Consider the following 18,201-nt stretch of genomic DNA (forward strand, 5'->3'; position numbering starts at 1 on the left):
AGTATCAAGGACCTGAGAAAACTAGGAAAGATTGAAAAACTTTTAAAGATCAGAGGGGAGACTAAAGGAGAATGGAGGGAGATATTCTAGATTTGATCCTAAAACAGGAAAAGGAGATTGGGAAAATTGGTGAAATTTGGACAAATTCTATAATTTTATTAATAGTATTATGACAATGTTAAGTTTTTTTTCTTTTTGGGGGGATACTGGGGACTGAACTCAGGGGCAGTCCAACACTGAGCCACATCTTGAGCCCTATTTTATATTTTATTTAGAGAGGGTCTCACTGAGTTGCTTAGTGCCTTGCTTTTGCTGAGGCTGGCTTTGAACTTGTGATCCTCCTGTCTTAGCCTCCTAAGCTGCTGGGATTACAGGAGTAGGCCACTGTGCCTGGTCCCATCTTTTAAATTTTATTTTGAGATAGAGTGTTACTAAGCTGTGCTACCATGCCTGGCCTAGTCTTTTCTTTCGATAGACTTTCTTTTAAATATGTGGTTCAGTGGTCGAGTGCCTCTGAGTTCAACCCCAAGTACCAAATAAAAAGAAAAATTCAGAATAACAAATTAATGAGTTTTTATAAGTTATGTGGTGTTTGGCCTCTTTTTCTAATTTACATTTTATTCTATATTAATCTTTAAAGACTACCAGTCTGAAATCAGCCTTTCACAAATTAAATAATAATTTCACATTACATACTTATATTATATCAAGTTTTCTGATCTCACCCAATCCTTAGAAAGGATTCTATTTTTTAATTGATCTATGTTGGATAGACATGAAATACTTCTAGTTAAAAAGAGTATCTGATCCAGAATGTCAGAGATTCCTTCCTGTTTTTCAGCATTTTTTTTTAAAGCTCATGGTAGAACTTGTAACCTGATTTTCAAAATGGACAAAACAGTAGCATGTGATATTTTATATTTAGTATTTATCGCTTACAAGTGATCAGACATGCAGACCCTGAGACGTTAGTGTTGGTGATTTACTGCTTTGTAAATAGTATGCATTATCTATGTGATATACTCTATATTGTCTATTTATGTCCCTAAAGTAAATGAAGCCTATATGTTTTTGTTTGGGGGGGAAAGTGTATCCACTGTGAAAGCATACTGGTTGAAGCAGCATACTGAGTTCTTTTTTTCTTTTGTGCCACTGAGACTTGAACCCTTATGTGCCCTCCCATTGAGCTATAGCCTTGGCCTTTTTTAAAATTTTGTGACAGGGTATAGTTAAATTGCTCAAGCTGGCCTTGAACTATGGATCTTCCTGCTTCAGCCTCCCTAGTAGCTGGGTTTACAGATTTAAGACACCACCCAGCTCTTGTTTTCTTTTTAACTGAAGGGTTATAAGCATCAGTCAGAATATTCTAATTTCAGACAATTTCTCTAGAGTTGTATCTAAGATACACACATAAATAACATGTACATGTGGAGATAAAAGCATAAAATTGATTGTGGTGGTTAATACAATTCTGGGAATTTCCAGAGGGATTCCATTTCAGTAAATGATCTGATTTGGGCATTATGAGAAATAGTCTAATTAGAGGGAGAAAAACAGACTTTTTAGCTTAGAAATCGTCAGCATAGGCTCTGAATCATTCTCTCTTGTTGTACATTTAATTGGCAAGTCAAATAAAATGTATTACTTTCTATAAAAGCATTTCCCACAATTGGAAACAGCTGTTTTTATTGTAAATCTAGCTTTTATCTCGGCATTTATTCAGCTCTTCGACAAGAAGATTCCCCAGGGTGATGTGAGCTGTGAAGCAAAGGATTCACAACTTGAATCTGGGAACTAAAAATCTTTATCAAAAATATAAATAGGGCTGGGGATGTGGCTCAAGCGGTAGCGCGCTCGCCTGGCATGCGTGCGGCCCGGGTTCGATCCTCAGCACCACATACAAACAAAGATGTTGTCCGCCAAATACTAAAAAATAAATATTAAAAAAAAAAATTCTCTCTCTCTACCTCTATCTCTCTCACTCTCTCTTAAAAAAAAAAAAAAAAGGCTTTACAGTAATTGAGGAGTTTATTATAATAGTCTTATCAATACCTATCCTTCTCTCTCTCTCTCTCTTTTAAAAAAAAAAAAATGTATAAATAGTTTGCTATTTAAGTTCATATTCTGTTACTGTGTAACCATTTTTATGACAACCAGTTTTGTTTTAGTTGTTAACACACTTCCCAAATAATTATGAATTATGAATAACAAAAGTAAATCTTTTTGTGTGTGTGGTGCTTGGGATTGAATCCAGGGCCTTGTGCATGCAAGGCAAGCACTCTACCAACTGAGATATATCCCCAGCCCCTCCCAAAAAATATTTTTAAGTAAAATTTTATAACATACTTCAATTTTGGTGGAAATGAACAGTTTAAATATCTAAAACTTTCAAAATACATGAAAATTTATATCATCTTTGAACTGACTACTACTTTTATCATTCCAAATCTAGCACACTTGACCTGTTTTTTTTTTTTTTTTAGTAGTTTACCCAAAGATACTTATAGCATTGTATATATCAGACGTTCTAATTATTTAAATAATTGCCTAGTTATTTGGGAATATATAGTGTTTAACTCCAGTAGGTGTCTAAAACTCAGTTATAGAAGTTTTAATATTGAATTTAGACTAAAGAAATATGTTTTAATATTGAATTTAGGCTAAAGAAATATATGTTCTATTAAACCAAACTATTAATTTCATACACTGTGTTTTCTTAACTAATTTATATTTTGGCATTAAGGAAATTCCTCATTTTTTAGCCTAGGATGCTCTGGCTTCAATGAAATGGGTTGAATTTTTATTGTCATGTTTTCTTTGTGATGTCTCTATCCTTCTTCACATGGACACAACAGTGGAATTGCCTCTAGTTATTCTGGTATCTTTGCCTATTTGAATTTTCCTCACACCCAGGCATCTTTTATCTCAGGTTTATTTCACTTCTTCCTATGTAGAATTCATTAAAATCTCTTGAAACAAATTGACTTCAAAGTAGCTTCTTGACATCTGCTCATTTTTGTGTAGAATGTAGAATTTCCGGAATCTTATCCTTAAATCATTTGTGTTCTTTTTTCCTTTTTTACCTTTCCAACATTCTTATCCATAATTTCATCTTATTGTTTTTGCTAGAAAAGTAGTCTTTTCTCATCTAAATTGACACAGGTGATTTCTCAAAACCTGTCTTCATCTTTAACGTTCATCAAATAATAGCCAAATAAAATCCAGACTCTGTCATAACTAGTTTCAAGGCTCTTTCTCATGTCCAAGTTCCAAGTTCATTTTAAATTCTTTATATCCTATGTCTATTATCTCAATTTATGATTCTCTTTTATTTTCCCTTTTTAGTAGTAGCCTGCTTTCTGGTTTACATGAAGGGCTTTATTTCCAATAAAGAATATATTGGTGACCAATATATACTGCCAATTTTACTTAGATAGGCCTTTTTTGTGATTTATCTGTAATTTCTACTTCCTTCACTTATGTGTATAGAATTTTTAAACATATTTCTGAAACTTTGATCTGAGTAATGATACACCCAGTTGTTTTTTTTTAATCCCCCAAATTTTGTAAATTGTGAAATTATCACTTATATTCCCTGTTTGCTTGTGAAATACTTATGTATTCTTAACAATAAATTGAAATGAAAAATGATGGGAACTCTCTAATGTCAAAATTTTTTTGTGTTTTTTGTGTAGTTTGAAAAAGTATGAAATTTTCTTGAACTTCAGTACACACATGCCTCTTGTACATTGAGGAGTAAAGCGTTTTTACACATTCTTCCAAGCAGATATAAAATGACCACTGTTAGAGACATGAACAAACATTCTTTATATGATAAATATACCAAGAAAAACAGTAAATTTCCTAAGTCACCTATGAATTAGAAGAACCAAAGAACTGTATAAGGGAAACAGAAAACTATTTTGTCCTAGTAAAGAACTGAACAGAAAGACCATTTCTGGTTCATATTCATCCCTTGAGCACATGGTTTTATTGCCATAATCCAGAACATAATCCCAACTCTACATAAACTATGGTGAAGGATTGGTGAATTAGAAGATTCACTTCAGAGAAGCTTTTTTTTTTTAAATTCTGCAAGTACCTCAAGCCCCAAAGGTAGCTATTTTAAGAGTATTTCTTGATTAGATTTGCTTTACATTTAAGATAAATAAATAATAGATTATTTCTAGCTCCATAATTTAGCTTAAATGTCTGTACTTTTAAAATTTTTACTTTACTATTTAATGTTATTCTGTCAGTGACATAAATAAATATTTAAACCGTAAAAATTCCATGTTACGGCTAGTGTGTAGCTGCATGGTGGAATAAGTTCTTAGCATGCGTAGTTCAATCCCTAGCAGCAAAAGCAAATAGATAAATATATAGATAAACATAGGGAGCCAATTTATATGTAACAGTCACTAAAAATTGTAAAATCCTTTGAATATTGTAAAGTGATTTTGTATTACATTATCTCATTTCAGGTCTCACAACAATCATGTGATTTAGAGTGCTTTATTAAACCAAAATTTGGGCACATTTACTTGCCTCGCTCCTGTAATTTAATTTATTGCTGATCTAGGAATCAACCCCACGATGCCCTTCTCCATAGTCCATATACTTAACACCATTCCACATCAATTCTGCATTCCACTGTTCCAGTTTTGAAAACAGGTATATTGGTCTCTGTTGAAATAGATTCACTAGTTCTCTCTGGACAGTATCTTGTTCTTCCTTAACCACTGTACTGCATAATGGGACTTACGTAAGAGTATGTTTCTGGCAGTATTGGAGATAGTTTTTGCAGATTTCATATGATTTCTGCTGTTAGCCTAATTTTAACACACTTTTGTACATCTTTAACAGGTTGTTGCTTCTTGCACATAAGTTACAGCATCATTTTTCAATCTTAAACTCACTTGCTTTACATCATTGTGTAATGTTTTTTTCAGGTGTTCTCATCTTCTTACTGTTCCTATAACACTGTTATTGAATGAAATAAGATTCTAGAGCTGATGATTATCAAGCCTAGAGATGTCTATCTCAGGAATACAACTTTATTCTCTTTAAATATGGAATAATTTCATGAGGAACTCTGCTCTATATGAACAGGGAATTCAAACAGACTTTTAAAATTAAAACCTTCCTGAATGAAATTTTATTCCAGTCTCTTATTAAATCCTAAGAATAGGCTGCTGGCCTCCATTACTTTCAGGAAATGAAAAATGGCTCAAAAGCTAAGTGAGCTAAGCCATCTCTTTCTCAATTGTTTCAATTTCTCAGGAATTGCTGTACAATGCTGCCAATAACGATCTCCGGGGATCTGACCCCCATTCCACCTCCCACTGCCTCCTCTGCAGCTCCAGATGCCACCAAAGAAGGAGCTTTGAAGAAAGTGCCTGTACCCTCTTTTACCCTGAGGTGGGTGAGGCCAGGCAGGGTGATTCTCAGGATATCCTGATGATCAAAGGTATAGTTGAAGCCTTCATGAAGACTTTCTTGAAGATGACCAAGAAATTTGGGAAAAGTTACCAAATAGCCTAGCAACTGAAGACAGAGCTCAAGAATGGATGGCACAGTTGCCACCTGAAATACATGATGACGTGCACAACCCTAAGCAAGCTCCTTGAGGGCTTATTTCTATCAGTACTGAGCATGTAAAATATACTCAATATATGGTAGTTCATAACTTTAGCGAAGACTTTATAAAAAGTGCTCTCTGACCCCCTTTTTTCCCCTGGCACTTAATCTATGATTGTTTGGCCATTTATCAGGAATTCTAATAGAGTTCAATGATGTCTCAAGCTTCTTGGCCACTATTGTCTTCTGTCTTGACTGTGTCTGGGTAGGGAATATATATCTGTCCCATATATGAAGTTTTCAGTATTACTACTTTAAAGTCTTCATTGTTTTCTGGGCTTTTACTTCTTAGATGTTTTATTATGATACTTAGCTCTTTTGGTTTTTCTTTTTTTAATGACATTTAACTCTTTAGTGGAAATCTTATCCTATCTGAATCATACTCCAGGGGGATTATTAACACTGTTAGTTTTTAAAATCCCTTTTATCTGTTTTAAAAATTCAACAATAAACAATCTTGCTTCTTGAATAGATCTTACATCATTCATCACTGTGTTTTAGAAGTCGGTTGTACTATCACATTAGTTTCCCTAAAAATCTAACTTTTTACTCTTCAATGGCAAGTCTTATATCTCACCTGAGTAATGCTGCCAGTAGCCTGCTGAAAGAGTATTTACAGTGATGTGATTTACAAAACTACTTAATTAAAACAAAGCTTGGTGGTCTACTATTCCTCTTAAAGAAAGGAAAATATTTGAAACTTAGCTCCATTCATTTCTTCTTTCCCTGCATTGTCCTTCAGTGATTTAGTCACTTCTTCATTAAAGATGTAACTCTTAGAGGCAGATCTTAAAAATCTCATCTTCAAGTATTTGATTTCCTTTATCTTTTGTGATCCAATGATATGCTTCAGCTTTTTATTTGTAATTTGTTTTCAAGGTAAAAACGAACATTTCAGAGCACTCCTAGAGGTTTTTGGTTTTTTTGTTTTTTTTTTTTAAACAAACATGAAATGGACATTCATTGTGTTTTTTCAACAGCCGGCTTTTTAGATAACAAGCAAACTGCTATCAGAACCAACTTTTACTCAGGAAAATAAACTTTCCTGAACAATAATATACTTTTCAGAAAGAGATATGTTAAATTATGCTACATCGATTTGGAGTTTTCCTAAAATTATGAGACTATTTGAATGGAAATTAAATTTGTTTTCATGGCTTTAATGTACAAACCAAGATTCCTTCACTATAAAACTTTAAAGGAGATTATTCTACTCCATGGATGAATTAATTTCCAGTTCTTTCAAAATTTTCTATAGAAGAAGTACATAGAGTGTAAATAATTTTTCTGAGAATTAGAAAGGATGTGTGAATTTAAGGTCCAGCCCTTTACTGTCTATCCTTGATTTTAATAAATAAAATACTTACATTGGATTTGTTTGTCAGTTATGTTATGAATTTTAATCAGAAACCAGGAGTGGATTTGTATTTCAAAATGGTAAAACAAAAAGTATATTTTTTGTTCATTCTTCTACTAAAACTAGTTTTCCCTCTGCTAATGTAACCAGAGAAATTATGAAATCTGTGAAATTCTGCCGCAACATCTAGTGTGGTTTGTCCTTTGTTTATTTTTCTCTTATTGCCAGCTTACAAGTCATGTTATTACAGTGAATGGCAGTGACAGCAACTGAAATACACAGTTATAATACAGAGTGAGTGATTTGACATTATTGTTAGACCTGAAGTTTCCTATGATTTCTATCTCTTCCTATCTTTCTAGGTTCCCAGTCAAACTCAGATAAACCTTCCCAGCGACCATCAGAGAGCACAAATTGTAGCCCTACCCGGAAAAGATCTTCATCTGAGAGTACTTCTTCCACAGGCTAGTACTATTTATTTTAACAGATTTTCAGGGTTTCTCACCTGTTCACCTGTTGTGAATGACTTTAAATATAATTTTATTATGAAAACTAATGTGGCCAGGCACGGTGGTGCACCCTTATAATGCTAGCTACTTCGGAGCCTGAGGCAGAAGGATTGCAAGTTTGAGGCCAGCCTGAGCAACTTAGCTAAACTCTGTCTCAAAAAATAAGAATAAAAAAGGGCTGGAGACGTAGTTCAAAGGTAGAATGCTCCTGGGTTCAATCCCAAGTACTCAAAGAAACAAAATGAGAATTAGTAATAATGTACATTGAAACAATATAAGTCTTACTCTTTAAAAAGCCGAATTGAATTTAGAACATGTTGCCTAACAGGGGAGTATGGATTGGAGGCATTTAATAAGTTCTTATATACATGTAAAATTCTATGGTAAAGTAATAACTTCCAAAGAGCATTCACAGATCTCTGAGGACATGCAAAATAATTATTAGGCATGAGAAGAACCTCTGTTAATTTGTTTTTTATCCTCAACTTTTAAATTTCTTTTTTTTTTTTTAAGTTAATTTTTTTCTTAGAGAGAGAGAGAATTTTAATATTTATTTTTTAGTTTTCGGCAGACACAACATCTTTGTTTGTATGTGGTGCTGAGGATCGAACCTGGGCCGCACGCATACCAGGCAAGCACGCTATCCCTGAGCCACATCCCCAGCTCCTTAAATTTCTAATATATGTTTATTTTGAGTTATAAAAAACTGGGCCAGATGCATTAGTGCACGACTGTAATCTCAGTGACTTGGAAGGCTGAGGCAGGAGGATTGCAAGATCAAGACCAGCCTCAGCAACTTAGTGAAGCCTTAAGCAACTTACTGAGACCCTGTCTCAAAATAAAAAGGTCTGGGAATCTGGCTCAGTGGTTAAGTGCCTTTAGGTTCAATCCCAGGCACCAAAAATAAGTAAGTAAATTAAACCCAACTAATTAATACAATATAACATATTTTTATATTTTATACACAGATTTAGGACTGAGGGATGTAGTTTAATGGTGGAGGAACCATGTGCTTAGCATGTACAAGATCCTGGGTTCAATCCCTACCATATACACACAAAAAAATTTATGGATATGCCCCTAATTTTCTTTAAAAAACATATATCTGAATTTACTGAGGATTAAGAAATAATTTTAAACTTATTAATATTATCAGGAGAGATTGGGAGTAGCATGTTCATTCCAGGCAGTGAGAATAATATATATAAAACAGCGAATAGGGTGTTCAAGAAAATAAATAAAAGAACCATTATAGTTAGAATAAAGACAGTTTTTCAATGTAAAGCTGGAAGGCTAATTAGGGACCAGTGGTAAGAAACTTAAACACAGTGAAAGGTAGAAAGTTCTTAAGCAAGGAAATGACATATCTTTTACTTTTCTCTCTGTCTTTGGTTAGTAGATCTCTTATGCCTTTTAGCCATAGCATTTAGTTTTTTCATCAGTATAAGTCTTCCTGTCAAATTGTATCAGCATAGTATTTGTTGAGTTTACTTAATGATTATCTACAACATTCTAGAAGCTCTTTATTAGAGGTACTGTGCCAAAGGTACAATGAAATCTTATATTTTGTTTGGGTTTTTTCTTTCTTTTCTAATACTTGAGATTCAACAGTACATCTGAGTTAGCCCAGCCCTTTTTGTTTTGTTTTTTTTTAATTGATTGCTCAAAACGTTACAATGATCTTGACATATCATATATCATACATTTGATTCAAATGGGGTATGAATTCTTATTTTTCCCATGTGTACAGATGGCAGGATCACATTGGTTATACAGCCATGTTTAAGGGTTTCACTCATCTGATACTCAGTAAGGCCTTGATCTTGCAATCCTCCTTTCTCAGTCACCCAGATTCTTGGGATTACAAGGATGCTCTACTTTGCCCAGCTATACAGTGGAATTTAAACATCAGCAATAGTTTATTTTAAACATTGTGTTTCTTATCCTGTTTTGTTTTTATATTACATTAGATTTTCAAACTCTTTAACAAGGAATGACTAATTTTTATGTGGTCTATCTCGACTAGGGTAAAGTTTCTCGGCTTAATTTAGTAAACAGAAAAGAGAATATCTGAATCCATAAAGTTTCTCTTACCATGAGACCATTAAATCAAATGTGTTTTAAGGGTTATTGTTGGTAATGTACATTAGGATTCAAACATCAATAAGATAAAGTTACTACTATCAAGAATTCAGGCATATTCATCAATAAACAGTATGTTAAATTCTTTTCACAGAGCAGTATACAAAATGTGGTGACATGGGGCTGGAACTGGGCTCAGTGACAGAGCACTTGCCTAGCACGTGTGAAGTCCTGGGTTTGATCCTCAGCACTATATGAAAATAAACAAATAAAAGTAAAGGTATGCTGTCCATCTACAACTACAGAGAAAAAAATTTAAAAGATGCGATGACACACTGATCCCTTCCGATGACTAATGTTGTTTCCCCTGAAAAAGTAGTACATACACTGTTGTATATTAAATTTAAGTATAAATAAGTGGGACAATATAAAGTTTACAAATGTGTTTAACAAAGTAACATTAGTACATCCTCAGAAAGGCACAAAATCATGAAATAGAATAGGGGAAGAACATATTATTGGGCATGACTGTGTCCAAGGAGTAGTTATGATGGTAGTGGTTGAAAGTGAGGCGTAAAAGTAATAATGGACTTTATCACATGCAGTTTGCTTTTCATTCATAGGAGCTGAAACTTATTGTGGATGCAATTAGGAATTATGGAATGATTTTGAATAAGGAGGATAAGTTTTTGGCATATTAGGCAGAATCAACAAAGATTCACAATTCTAAAAAAATATCTCCCAGTCCTAGGGCTTAAAATAACAATAACTTTTTTTTCACGTTATGTGACCATCAAATATCTGTTCCCCAAAAAAGATTATTGAAGTCTCCTGCATGTTATCTTCTCTAGTACCTAAGCTCACAAAACAGCGTCTCACAATTGTTGCTTATCTTGTGAGAGAGAGGAAAGGGTCATAGTAAAGCACAAGTTCTTCCTAGAACTGATATGCATTATTTCTCACATTTCAATGTCAAAGCAAGTTCAGTTTTATACCAGTGTGGACTGAGAAGTGTAATTCTTCTAAGGTAGGGCAGCAAATATTTATGAATACACATATATGTGTTTTAGAAAAATTTTACTTTGTAGTGTGGAAAATGGAGTGTAACAGAAATATATGAATATATTTAATTTAAATTGTTTTCAGGCTGTTGAGATAGAGATGTTTAACAGACAGCTGGAAGTAGTGGTTTATATTTTCAGTGGCCTCTCTGTAGAAATACAGACCTATCAATACATGTGTAAACTTGAATTTGGCAATGAGTGGGATTGCCCAGGAAGAAATTATAACATGAAGAGATGAATGGGACATAGACCTAAGAAACATTAGCATTTGGAAGGGAAGAAAAGAGGAAGAATAAATGTTAGTGAATGTGACTGTTGTAGATGCCTAAAAAAGGATAAGGTAAAGAGTAGAAAAAAGTAGTTAACATCAGTATCACAAAGAAGTGAAAGATTTAAACAAAATGATGAATGATTGGGAGAGTAAGAACCATAGTCTAGGGGTATGCAATTAGAACAGTTTGTGAGCTTGAAAGGGTAATTTAGAACTGTTAAAATTCTTGTGGCCAGATGGGGATGTAGCTCAGTAGTCAAATGGTAACCTAACATGTGTGAAGTTCTGGGTTTCATCCCCAGCACTGCAAAAGAATTTTGGTGGCATTACTACAGATTAGAGTTATTTATTACTCTTGTGATGGATTAGATGTACAGAGCTAACAAATTTGTTATTACCTTAAACCTAAAACTACTAGATAAAATATGGCAACATTCTTGGAACATTACCAAACCTTGAAATAATAGGAAACCAGAGATTTTTTAATAAGTTTGATTCATAAATAAGCACTAGAGCTGTCCAGCATCTGCTTGCTTGATCCCTGGTGGTTGAGAGTCTATTAGTTGTAACATATCCAGGTGCTAGTAGATGAAGGACAAAGCCTAGGACTCCAGCAGGATAGAAGACCACATCAGATTTTCATGCATACAACTGGAATTGCTGAAAACTGACACTTACCCATGTGAAAGCAAATAGAAATAAACCTATCACAGAAGAGAATAAAGGGAAGAAAACCTCTACATCCATGAAGCTTTTCATTCCCATGCAGGATAAACACCCACAGTGCATTGTTTTGGTTTTGGCATTGAAAAGAGCAGGTAAAAGATTTCCTGACTATAAGGTTGTATTAATGCTCTGTCCAACAAATTTGTATTCTCTGTGAGACACCCCCCAAAACGTATTAAATTAGATTTTGTCTTAGGTTGCTTTATGTTCTTAATCTTTGACCTAATATTCTCACATGTTCATCAACAAAGGAAACAACAGTCTTTATTTTGCAATTTAAAGGCAAATAACCAGAACCATGTTCTATTCTAGGTATAGTAGTGGAATAAAATAGCTCTATCATCTGTGAAGTAAAGTATATAAGCAATGTGTAAATAAAAAGTAGTATACATTTTTTATAAGACATCACTTGCCGGATCTTTGAAGTAATTTTTCCGTTTTGAAATAAATCCAAAGGGATCATATACTAATAGAGTATATGACTCAATTAACAGCTGTAGTCACTGTCATTATTATGCAAGCCAGGAGTGTAGTGTAGCAAAAGTAAACTGGTGAAAAAGATCTAAGTCTTCCTAGAGTGTGTTAAATATCATATTAGGTCTTTAAGACTTAATAGGAAGGTGAATATTTTTGAGTGCTCTTTGCCAGTGTTTACTTCTGTGAAAATCCTCCCCCGCCTTATATTTGCAACTTTTAAGGTAATTCTGTTTATTTTCTTTTTTCCTCAGATATTTGATATAACCCTGAAGATTTTAGTTAGGACAGAATTCACAGTAACTTAACCCTTCCTGAAAAACAAAGTTGTGAAGTAGTGTTTTATAGAATCATTTCATCTTTCCTTAGTTGATTTGCAAATATTGTTATACTGATGAGAAGTAGTTCTTTTGTAATTATAATACTGAGCAACTGCTATATTCAGGGACCCATATTAAGGTTAATCATAAAAGGCTTCCATAAACTTGGGATTGAGACTTTAAAGACATTATGCATTTGCTGTGGCTAAAAGTATTCTAAGTGGGGAAAGAAGAGAAAATATTATGACATGGCAAGAAAACTATGCACTTTTGAAGTTGGATGTGACTGATTTACCTTTAGTAATAATATGTATCATTGTGCAAATTGTATAAACTATTCAGACCACAGTTTTCTCATCTATAATTTAAGGCTACTTTTGTTTATCATGCAAATTAATGAGGATTAGAATAAATCTCCAAAAAGAATGAAGAGAATGGAAAACATTTGAAGAAATAGTGTTCAATACATTTCCATAATTAATAAAAGCAATAATCTTTAGATCCATGAAGCTTTGCAGTCCCATTGCAGGATAAACACATACCCACAGTGTGTACATGCACTGGGACATCATTATCAAGCTTCTGGAAACTAGATGTAAAGAGAAAATCTTAAAATTTCCAGGCGAAGAAAAATGAAGAAACACCTGACATACAGAGGAGTATAACAACAGCTTACAGCAGATACATTTATTGTCAGAAAATTTTATAAGCCAAACCAGGCACAGTGGTGCACATTTGTAATCCCAGCAACTCAGAAGGCAGAAGCAGGAATATCACAAGCTCAAGGATAGCCTCAAAATAAAAATTACAAAATAAAAAAAATGGGGGGCTGGGGTTGTGGTTCAGTGGTAGAACGCTCACTTAGCGTGTGAGAGGCCCTGGTTTCGATCCTCAGCAACACATAAAAATAAATAAATAAAGGCATTGTGTCCACCTGCAACTAAAAAATAAATAAATATTTTATAAAAATTAAAAAAAAACCCATAAAGATCTGGGGTAAAGTGTCCCTTGGGTTAATCCCCAGTACTTAAAAAAATAAAATTTTATAAGTCAAAACACAATGGAGAGGGTTGGGGTTGTAGCTCAATTGTAGAGTGCTTGCCTAACACATTTGAGGCCCTCTGTTCGATCCTCAACATTATATAAAGATACATAAGCAAAATAAAGGCATTGTATCGTTTACAACTACAATATATATATATATTTAAAACACACACAGTGGGGGTCAACGCATTAGGTATTTTGGAGAGAAGCTGAGGTGGTCATGCTCGAGCCCACGACTATAGTGGTAGATTGGTGAATTTGTCAGCCTCAATTAGTTCAGGCCACTGTCCATGCTTTGAGCAAGAGAAAGCTGCAACCCACCTGAGCTGCATTCACCGACACCTTCAGCAATAAACGAGTTAAAACAGCTTCTTAAAGATAAGCCTGAACACATACATGTGAAAGTCAGTGTTAAAACCAGGGGCTGTAATGTTTTGACCTTTCATACCAAAAGGAGATTCTGAGGAAGTTGTTTAAAATGGAATCTGTGTTCTTCAAAAAGAAAGCACAGTTGATACTTTTAGGAACAGAAATGGACTATGTTGAAGACAAATTATCCAGTAAGTTTGCCTTAAATAACCCAAACATCAAAGGAACGAGGCTGTGGAGAAACCATTAATATTTGAAATGTGAGGACTCATCTGGCTGTAAACTCCAGAAAAGCTTGTGGAAGCCTTGGTACTTACTGAAGGAATCATGTGACTGGCACATGCTTAAGGTTTATAAGGTGTGGCCATCTTGTGGGGAAAATAAAGTGATGCATTTTGAAAATGAAGCCTGTATGTTAAATTTCAGAAGTGATAAGACAGAAAAATGAGAAGCAATTGTTCTCTTCTGATTATTGTTCTGTAAAGGAAAAACTCCTACCCTTCACTTGACTTCCTTTCATCCTTTCTGTTAGTACCAGTTTCATTAATGTTGCCTTCTTGGGAGCAGTTCAGGAAATGTGGTAATAGCTGTGATGTGATAATTGCTAGATTTCTATCAAATGACTTTGATATGCATCTTTATCTGCATTTCCCCAACCAGATTGTTGGTTCCCAAAATTCAGAGAAGTCCTGACTACTGATAGTAACATAGCAATGCATTATATTTCTACCCAAACTTGACATGGCCCCTTTTTGATATTTTCACCAAAATATAATTGTCAGATGCCTTATTTGTGTATCCTTCAACAGGACTGGTTAAAGATTTCCTTGAACAATAGTGCAGAATAGTTCCAAGTGATAGTATCAAAAAATAAGGAATATTTCCTCTACCTATTTTTTTTACCTACCCCCCCACCCCAAGACTGCTCAGATATGGGATCTCAAGTCTAGATCCTTTTAGATGGAAGTTCTCTTACAAGCCATCTAGCTGGGCTAGGCTTGTGTGGCTCAGTGGTAGAGTGCTCGCCTCGCATGTGTGAGACCCTGGGTTTGATCCTCAGCACCACATAAAAATAAATAAGTGAAATAAAGGTATTGTGTTCAACTACAGCTAAAAAATAAATATTTAAAAAAGCCATCTAGCCCACCCTCCTCAGTTCTGAATGAGGAGACACAATCCCAGGGAAGCCATCGCAACCTAAGGGAGAGCTGGGACCATACCCCCAATATCTTTTCCTCATAGGGGATACTTGTACTCTGCACTTAAGTAATATGATGGTAGTGTGATTTCTTTATCTGGTCAGTATTTGGATAGAGTTTCTTTTTAAGTTGATGGAGATCATGTTTTATTTTATTATTTTTTTTAATATTTATTTTTTAGTTGTAGTCAGACACAATACCTTTATTTATTTATTTATTTTTAATGTGGTGCTGAGGGTCAAACCCAGGGCCCTGCACATGCTAGGCACGCACTCTACCGCTGAGCCCCAGCCCCTCATATTTTATTTTGAGTGGCAAAATGTTATTTTAAAACTCTTATGTGAGTCTCCATGTTGTTTCTTTAGAACTTAGAAACAATGGTCTACATTAGCAGAAAAAAATTATTGTATCCGCTCAACCCACTTCATTCTTTTGGAGTAAAATAGTGATTGTGAAGCAGGACTTGGGGGTCTTTTTTTTTTTAAATTTCAAGTATGTATACACTTTCTGGTTCTTAAGTCCAATTGCTAAAATTTTTATACAATTTTGGGGGGATGGAACTAGGGTTTGAACTTCAGGGCACACAACCACGGAGCCACATCCCCAGCCCTAGTTTGTATTTTATTTAGAGACAGGGTCTCAACTGAATTGCTTAGCACCTGCCTTTTTCTGAGGCTGACTTTGAACTCACAATCCTCCTGCCTCAGCCTCTCAAGCTTCTGGGATTACAGGTGTGCCCAATTGCTCCTGGCTTTATACAATATCTTAATCTAGTATTTTGGTCACCAACTTTTCTTATAAAGTAGTTCTCTTGTAACTTAATCTATTGATTTATCTGGGTTTGACTTACTAAATATTTTGTAAGGTGACATATATACTTTTTTTGAAAGCTGATTCATGGATTAAAGTTGCTGAGTTTAAATGTTCATAAGTTTGTGTTGGTAATATAATTGTTGATCTACTTATAATTTGTGTAATACTATATGTAGAGATTGTTATTGATTTTTAAAATGTGACTACTTTGTGCTCTTAAAAAACAATAATTATGTCTTTCAAGTTTTGAAAAAGTTTTTGTCAATTTACAATTCTTTAATCAGTGAAAATATTCTTCACAAATGAAGGTAACCTTAACATGAACAGAAAAACAAAAACTTTAAAGGCTCTTTTCCCAGAAGACCTACAGTAGCATAAATGCTAAAGGAAGTTCTTCAGATAGAAAGGAAACCGTGGAGGCAAGCATAGACCCACCACAGAAATAAAAAGTGCCAGAAGTTATCAACAAATATGAATGAATATATTACACACATTTTCCCCATGTCTTTTTGATGTGTGCTTGCAGTTTTCCTAAGATACCATTATATTTGGGGTCATAAAATGTCTTAAAAATTTTTTAAAGTTTTATCTCATGCACATAATATTTTCAGACAATAGAATTACATTAAAATTCAATAACAATAAGATACTTTGAAATTCCCTATGTGGAAATTAACACACTTCTAAATAACCCATAAGTCAATCAGGAATTCCCAAAAACTAAGTTATAAAATATTTTGAAATAAAAGTATATAAAAACTTGGGAAATTACACCTAAGGCAATGTTTTAAAAAAACAAAGATCTGAGCCTGGTGTGGTGGTGCATGCCCGTAATCCCAGCAGCTTGGGAAGTTGAGGGAAGAGGATCTAGAGTTCAAAGCCAGACTCAGGAACTCAGGGGCACACAACCATGGAGCCACATCCCCAGCCCTATTTTGTATTTTATTTAGAAAAAACAGGGTCTCAACTTAATTGCTTAGCACCTTTTTCTGAGGAAAAAGCAAGTCACTAAGCAACTCAGTGAGACCTTGTTTCTAAATAAATACAAAATAGGGTTGGGGATGTGGCTCAGTGGTTGAGTGTCCCTGAGTTCAATCCCCAGTACCCAGAAAAAAGGTCTGAATAAGTGATCCACATTACTTTTACCTTTAGGAAGCTAGAAAAAGAAAACAGACCCACATTAGAAAGAAGAAAATTATAAATATAAAAGCCGAAATAAATACAAAATCGAAAATTTCGCTGGTTCTTTGGGAAATACTTGTGTATGTACTAAAAAACAAAAACAAAGAGTTCTGACCAAAAGAAGTAAGAAAGCAAAAAGACAACAGTTTCAGGAATGAATGAAGGGGCTTCAAACAAATCATCCTTCCTTTGAAAGGGTAACAGTAATAGCACAAATATTTTCATGCAAATACACAACCAGAGATGTGAAAAATTTCACTCCAATTGTGTGCAATGAGTGCAAGATGTTTTTTCTGTCATGTATAACTGATTAGAACTAACAAATTTTTTTAAATGAAAAAAATAAGTTAATAGTGCAAGATCAAAGCTGGAAAAGTGGGAAAAACATTTACACATTCCTAACCAAAGTGTTGAAACATTGTGAAAGTTTTTGGAGAGATTTTGGCTAGGACTCTGAAGTGGTATAAAGATGTGTTTTTACTGTTTGCCATTTTGTACTGTTTGATTTTTATCAAGTGTGTGCATTACTTATTTTGCCTTTTAATATTTTTTGTTTTTATGATCATGTAATTTTTAAAAATAATTATGAATTCATAGGAAAAAATCTTCATACAAATAAATTAAGAAGGTAGATATAAGGAATATACTCTTAGAAATAATCAAAGCAATCACGAATAAATAACTGGACTGGGTTGTGGCTCAGTGGCAGAGCACTTGCTTCACACATGTGAGCGATTGAGTTCGTTCCTCAGCAGCACATAAAAATAAGTAAACAAAGATTAAAAAAATAATCTAAAATATTCCTGATTTCATTAAGGAAATCAAAATTAAAAATCTTTAGGCAATTTGAACTCAAAACCCAGTAGTTTTAATAAAAAATTCTGTCAACCACTTAAGGAAAAAATAATAATTACATACAAATTTTTTCACAAAATATGGAGCTTTTTCAGGTTCATTTTATGAGGTCAATATTTCCCATATTGCCCTAGCAAAAGTGTTACAAGAATACACCAGGCTAGTAATTTCTGAATGTGGATGCAAAAAATTATCAAATGGAATCCAGTATTAAAAAGTGGATAATATACTACACTATAACCAAGTGAGTTTATTTCAAGAATACAAAGTTAAACATTTTGTTTTGTTTTGTACTG

At 34.0% G+C, this 18,201-nt stretch overlaps 1 protein-coding gene and 1 pseudogene across 5 annotated transcripts in view; both read left to right on the forward strand.

The window, feature by feature from the left end:
• Positions 1-18,201, forward strand: part of Ash1l (ASH1 like histone lysine methyltransferase) — a 173,359-nt gene that overhangs the window by 64,991 nt on the left and 90,167 nt on the right. For 4 of the 5 annotated variants that reach the window (XM_015502764.2, XM_048814726.1, XM_048814727.1 and 1 more), the window contains exon 4: positions 7,360-7,461. The exons of the other annotated variant lie outside the window; for it this stretch is intronic. In XM_015502764.2, coding sequence (XP_015358250.1) covers positions 7,360-7,461 — 102 coding nt within the window. The remainder of the gene's footprint in view (positions 1-7,359; positions 7,462-18,201) is intronic. 5 annotated transcript variants of the gene reach the window in all.
• LOC107156569 lies at positions 11,669-15,280 on the forward strand (annotated as a pseudogene).

Source organism: Marmota marmota, unplaced genomic scaffold, assembly GCF_001458135.2.
Source record: "Marmota marmota marmota unplaced genomic scaffold, marMar, whole genome shotgun sequence".
Taxonomy (NCBI): Eukaryota; Metazoa; Chordata; class Mammalia; order Rodentia; family Sciuridae; genus Marmota; species Marmota marmota.